Consider the following 6,984-nt stretch of genomic DNA (forward strand, 5'->3'; position numbering starts at 1 on the left):
ATATAATTCAGTAGGTAAACAGATTGTTGTTTAAATCTTCATGAAATTGTGATTTTGAATAAGAAAAAAGAAGAATTAATTATTATTATTTTTAATAAGCCATGAAGAAGGGTGGGATTAAATAAGTTTTTTTTACTTCTTCCCATTCCTTTTCAATTATGTTAATTTCATTATTATCATTTTTTAATCATTGTTTTATTTTGTTTTCCATGTTTGAAATAAATAAATTAAAAATAATAATAATAATTTGTATTCCAGTTTCACAAATATTTTTCAGTTTCAAATCTCCTTTTTTCAGTTTCAAATTTTTTGAACAAAACATATGACACAAATTTAGCTGCATATAGACAACCCCTTCTCCCTGAGAGCTCTGAAAATTGAATTATTTCTTACCAGTGTGACTTCTTTTCTTTTGTGATTTTAGCTATACCCAATAAAACCAGTTTAACACAATTTTGGGACCTTTGTTTTTTTAATTAACTGATTTATTTATTTTTTATTTGATTTTGTTTTTGTTTTCCCGACCTGAATCTGCTTTGACCTCTGACCTCACCTCTGCCCGGTGCTGCCCCCTCCGGCAGACTATATAAATGTCGGAGTTGCTGGGCTCCGACCTCCAGTAGAACTTGCTGGTTCTGGTTCATCTACAGAGCGCTTCTGTCGGGTTTCCTGTGTTTTCCGTTGTCCGGCGTCTCTGACCGCTTGGAGAAAAAGACGCACGAGGTGCTTTTTGTTTGATGCATTAATTAGTGCCGACACGGTCGCGTGCGGTCATCACGTTCAAGGAAATTATGTATTGATAAACGTTTGGAGACCGACTGGCTGGTGATTTTACACACAAATACACCAAAGTTCGTCCTTAATTAGAAGGGTCAAGATGACAGTTTTAAAATATTAAGGAGTAGAATCGCTCTTTTAATTATTACGTTATTTAAAAAAAAAAAAAGTTTACTCCCAAACTGGGCGAATCGCGCGAGTTGTAAGGTTAAGGCCTAATTTACCTAATTTAGCAGCGCGTGAATGTCTTTGTAACAGTTTTTATAGCTCGTCCCCCCACGGAGCTGTTTATCTCCAGCTGACTGTCTTCTTCCACTTCCAGCAGGACCAGCATGGTGCAGCTGTCTCCGTCCCCCACACTGGATGTCACTGACACACCCGCGCCCCCGGCCGCAGCKGCTGAGGGGGAGCAGGGGGGTCCAAATGTGAGCTCACCTGTGGAGCCGTTAAACCTGGACGTGTCCACCCCCTACCCTGGATATGAGGCCTACATAGAGGACGGGCTCATCTGCCTGAAGCACAAAGTCCGGAACCTGGAGAAGAAGAAGGTAGGGTGTTTGTGACGCCGCACAGGTGGGGACAGGTGGGGACAGGTGGGGACAGGTGGGGACAGGTGGGGACAGGTGGGACAGGTGGGGACAGGTGCCCCGGGGGTCTGTCAGCATCTCCTTCTCCTCATCCACAGATGAAGCTGAAGGACTACCAGAAGAGGCTGAGCCAGGGAGAGGCCCTCAACCAAGACCAGATGGTGAGACTGGTYAGCCATAATCATGACTCTGATGGTCCTGGTGTGTTCACTGCCTCCTGCTTGTTTCATCAGGCGGCCGTGGAGAAGTACGAGGAGGTGGTCCACAACCTGGAGTTTGCAAGAGAGCTGCACAAAACCTTGGATGGTCTCACCCAGAGTGTAAGTGTTTGTCTCCAGATACAGTCAGATAATGGCACTCAAAATCTATTAGTGTTTTACAGTATTCAAGCCAGCCTGTTTGACAAAATTAAAATGGACTTTTTCATGTCTCTACTTCTCTTACGAACTTGCTTTTTGCTGATATGTAGGTGGAATACCAATTATTTTAGGTGAGCTACTTGGCTGGGGGAAAAAAAAGCTTTTTAACCTTAATAATATAGGAGAAAATTTCAAGGTGACCGCAAAACTAAATTACTTGAGGTAAATTTATCTCCTTCGTTTAATAAAAGTCTTTGAATTATCGATTCTAGCTTTTGTTCTATAGGCTGCTAGTAGGGATGTTGACATTTCGTCAGCAGCTGCTGCTGTTTTCTTCCCAAACTGCTGTGAGCAGATTTTGCAAGGCTGCTCGGTGCGTTTGCTCCTCCTGCTTCGTTATTTCTACGAATTTCAGCAAATCGTGCCGACGTCAGGTAGTTAGCTACAGCCTCGTCTTCCAGTTTTTAATTTTTGTTGATGCGTTTTGAAGAGACAGTTTTTTCAAAAGAGGATCAAAGTCAATCACCTGAGGTTTTTTTAGTGACTCCTTAAAAAGATAAGCTGCCATGAAGAACATTATTTTATCTGCCCTTGTTCCTAATTTGATTTGAAACATCTAAGTATGTTTTTTTAAATCTGGAACAGCACTTGTTAGTAAAGTGTTTTGACGCTCATCTTCATCACCTGACACATTTAACACACTGTCATTGGTTGAGGAGCTTTGTTTACAAAACAGATCACATGGTTTTTAAATTGTTTTAATTTCCTTATTTTCTAAGACATATTAAGTTGATTTGATGCTCCAGTTTGCCTTGTAATGTCATTTTATACCTTTTCTGCTACTTTTGATTTGGCTATTATTAAGTATTATTAGTTTTATGATACAAGATGCTTTCAACAAAAACCAGAATGTGAATCTTTTCCTATAATTTCACGGTGATATCGTCAACACTGAGGAAGTTATGAGCAAAAATAGATAAGAACCAGGTGAAATGGTCACACATTGGTTCTGCTGTGAACTGCAGCAAGAAAACATGAGCTGATTTCACCTAAAACATCAATAACTTCCCTCATACTTCAGATCATCACATGATTTTGGTGTTATTTTGTATGGTTTGTAATGTTATTTTGCAATCTGCTGTCACATTTAATATTGGTGTAAGATAAAAAATGTATCCACATCCCTACTACTAGTATGAATATGGTTTTTTCTTCTGTTCTGAGGTTTCAATAACGGATGGAGATCGCTCCTAGATGATCCATTAAAGTGGATCATTTCTGTTTTTACTTTTGAAAATGTTCAAGTCACAAGGTTAATTTTGTTACTTAGTTTGCCTGGGTTTTTGTTTTGTTCTGCATCAATAGCCTCCAGAGAAAAGTTCAGGGAAAAGGAGCAGATTATTTATTTATTTATTTATTTATTTATTTATTGGAGCTGTCAGCTGATCTTCAGACATTTCCTAGAAATTAAAACAGTGTTTCCTTAAGTTTCTATTGGTCAATCAAAGTGATCATGGTTATTGAGTTAAATATTTAACTAATATGACATTTTTTTAAACTAACATTTATGTAATGTTCACGCATCAGAGACAGTGTTTTTAATCAGCTGATTTCAGGTTACATAATCTACAGCATGCTAAAAATGTATTTTCTTTTGACCAGTATAAAAGTGATATGCTTATTTAAATTTAACTTTTATTTGTAGGAAGTGGTAGAAATAGATTTTCATAATTGGGATTTTCCCGGTTAAATAAAGGTCAGTAAATAAATCTATCAATCCATCCATCATTAGCTTTGTATCAGTTCCAAACATCCACATATCGATCTTATAAATAAATGTAAAAAAAAATCTCCTAAACTTGTTCGGGATAATTTCACATTAATTTAATTATCTGAGTCATAACTGAATTTAAAAACAGGACGATGCACCTAGTTATTAAATCAGGTGTTTATTTATGTAGGTAAAAGTATCTTTAACAACCTGTTAAAATACATTAGAAATCAGGAAATGGCCTCTACTTTATTCAAAGATTTCTGGGGGAGGACTCCCAGACCCCCCTCCAGTGTATTCTTTAACAAAGGCTTCAGAAGTCTTGTACTTTGTGTAGAGAGTATAAACACACCCTGTAGTGCTCTACCTGTGTGTCTGCTGTATGAAACTATGGTTGATTGTCAAACTGTATTCTTAGTGAGTTTAAAGGGCTGGTACAGTACATGGTTAAATAAAAGTGAACATAATCTCAGTTTATATGGGTTGAGTATTATCGCACCACAACAGAAACATTTGGTGTTCAGTTGTTGACGAGTGCAGACAGTTAAACTGAGCACACATTGAAGACATGCTGAGTGTTGGTGGTTTGTGTTAATCAGGTGGTGATGGCTAGGGGTGTAAGAAAATATTGATACACTGAAGTATCGCGATATTTCATTTCCCGATACTGTATCGATATTCTAAAGCCCTGTATCGATATGTAATTAAGGTTTAAAATGTCAACTTTCCTGCCAGCCGTTTATTTTTGTTGTTGTTCAGCCTCTGACCACTAGTTGGCAGCAGTGAGCCAGCCATTTGGCTCGTCTACCGCTTGAGCACCAGAGAGTAAGGGTAGCATTAGCATTGTGAGTAAACATTAGCTTCATGCTCCGATAGCTGAATCTGAGCGGAAAAGACCGACACCCTCTGCCTTCTAAGCTGAGGTAAGGTTACGAACAGTTACTTATTTGTCACAATGTCTGGATTTTAAACCAAATTAAGTGTCTCGTGCGCTCTTTTTTCCAATTTTAGTCAGCCTTCACGTTACAGAAGGCTAGTGCATGTCTATGTAATAGAATTTTCTGAGACAATGAATTTTGGTTTTTCATTTTTTTTCCAGTCAGAGGTTTTTATTTAATAGAATTTTTGGACCAAAAAAATCGCAATATATCACCTTGCTTACAGTATCGCAGTATATCGGGATATATCGTATCGTGACCCCTCTGTCATGATATGTATCGTATCGCCAAATTCTTGCCAATACACAGCCCTAGTGATGGCCTGAGATGGTACCACGTTCCCGGCCTGGATTATTGTACCAGTCCACCACTGTTTGTAACTATTGTTTTCAACTGTAGACAGCATATGGCATTCATATTTATGTTTTGGCCATATTCTTGGCAACAACAGAAAAACCGGGTTGCACAACTGTGGGTGTGTCAGACCCCGTCCCCAACGGCGCATCCCCACTAACTTTCTACACAAAGTTACTCCCCTGCCCCTGGAACATTGTTAAGCTGCTGTTGGATATCAGTCTGTTCATGCCACACACCCCTTTTCATAGGGGCAAAGTTTTTCAGCTCCTCCAGTCAACTTTGAGCAATCAAACCAAACCTCCATTGTGTTAAAAATGGGTGGAAATTAGCAAACGCCACTGGCTAAATGCGGGTAAAATTATGAAGTGGCATGTAGATCTGAACAACGCACCCGCCACCGTGGCGGGTGTGTAATGAACTAAAAAAATTGCGTTTCAAATCACGCTACTGAAAACCTCAGTTTCGTTTTTATTTTGCATTTCAGAGCCTGTAGGATGTTAAAAAACATTAAGTAACATCATCTTCCAACCTGCTCTGCAGCTAGGAATAAATTCCCCCCTCCCCCTTTCCTGCGCGCTGTCAACTGTGGTCCGCCTGCCCACCCACATCAACCCCCCTGCCCCCCCGTGCGCACATTATACAGGTAAACGTCCGATTATCAGAAGGAGAAAATAAAAACACCAACTTTAATGTGGCGTTACATGTCTGGACTTAATCAGGCAGCAAGTATCAGAACCCTTTCTCAAGAGGAACCAAAAGAAAAACCGAAAGTTGCAGGGATTTTTTTTTTTTACAATAAATGGAAAGGGGGGGGGGGACAATAGTGAATTTAACAGGGCAGTTAATTTTGTTCCTTTTGTCAGCAAACAGAAAAGCTGAACTGTAGGCTGGCATCAAGAGCAAAAACCTGAAATCAGCTGATTAAAAACACTATAACTGCCAATGCATGAATATACATAAATGTTAGTTTAAAAAAACTTCATATTAGTTGTTAAATATTTTTAACTCAATAACCATGATCACTTTGACCAATAGAAACTTAAGGAAAAGCTATCTTTTAATCTCTAGGAAACATCTGAAGATCAGCTGACAGCGCCAAAATAAATAAATAAATAATCTGCTCCTCCTTTTCCCTTTGCTTTTCTCTGCAGGCTATTGATGCAGAACAAAACAAAAACCCAGGCAAACTAAAATGAACCTTGTGACATGACCTTTTTCAAAAGTAAAAATAGAAATGATCCACTCTGAGACAATGGATCATCAGAGGGATTTCCAYCTGTTATTGAAATCTCACTTAGAACATAAGAAAGACACATATTCATACTAGTAGCTTATAGAACAAAAACTACAAGTGATAAAAGGCAAAGGCTGATTTTATTAAATGAAGGAGATAAATTTACCACAGGCAATTTAGTTGTAAGGTAATTTAGGTTTTCTTTTCACCTTGAAAATTTATTTCCAGCCAAGTATCCTACCTAAAATAATTGGTATTCCACACATACCAGCAAAAACCAAGTTGGTAAGAGAAGTAGAGACTTCAAAAAGTCCATTTTAATCTTGGGCAAACAGGCTGGCTTGAATACTCTAAGACAATAATAGATTTGAGTGCCATTATCTGATTGTAGCATAAACAATTTAATTAGGCCACCAGAACCATGAATTGTCTAAATGCCACCGTGTTACAGAAACAAACAAAAAAAAAATATATAGTGGCTGGTAAAAAGTTTGAGTGGTCGGTACAAAATTTTTCTACCAGCCACTGTGGCTGGTGGGGAAAATTTTTTAATTCCACCCCTGGTTAAAAAGTATAAAATAGTCCAACTTTTAATTATTCAAAAATGGGAAACAATGGAACAGTTTAGTTTAGAATTTGATTTGATTTTGATTTATTTATTTAACAGGAAAAGATTATTGAAAATCAAGCCTGACTCAGCATAATTGCTGTTTTACAGCAGGTTCCTGTTCTGCAGCACATAAAACACTCAGAATTACAGCATCACAATCAAACCGGTAACTGACTATTAATAGATTCAATATTGAAATCAGACAAAAAAAGAACAGTATCATCAGCATGCATTAAAATATTTGAATACTTTAATATTTTTGAAAGGTCATTTATAGGGCTGTGTATTGGCAAGAATTTGGCGATACGATACATATCATAACGGAGGGGTCACGATACGATATCCCGATAT

General features: G+C 38.0%; 1 protein-coding gene across 1 annotated transcript in view; it reads left to right on the forward strand.

Annotated features, from left to right (window-relative positions):
* Window positions 1-613: 613 nt before the first annotated feature.
* LOC106533154 (caprin-2) overlaps window positions 614-6,984 on the forward strand; it is a gene marked incomplete at its 3' end in the record, with an annotated part of 36,224 nt that continues 29,853 nt past the window's right edge. The window contains 4 exon segments of the mRNA XM_014029395.1: window positions 614-723; window positions 1,100-1,325; window positions 1,463-1,525; window positions 1,598-1,684. Coding sequence (XP_013884849.1) covers window positions 1,110-1,325; window positions 1,463-1,525; window positions 1,598-1,684 — 366 coding nt within the window.

The sequence above is a fragment of the Austrofundulus limnaeus genome, unplaced genomic scaffold, assembly GCF_001266775.1.
Source record: "Austrofundulus limnaeus strain Quisiro unplaced genomic scaffold, Austrofundulus_limnaeus-1.0 Scaffold895, whole genome shotgun sequence".
Taxonomy (NCBI): domain Eukaryota; kingdom Metazoa; phylum Chordata; class Actinopteri; order Cyprinodontiformes; family Rivulidae; genus Austrofundulus; species Austrofundulus limnaeus.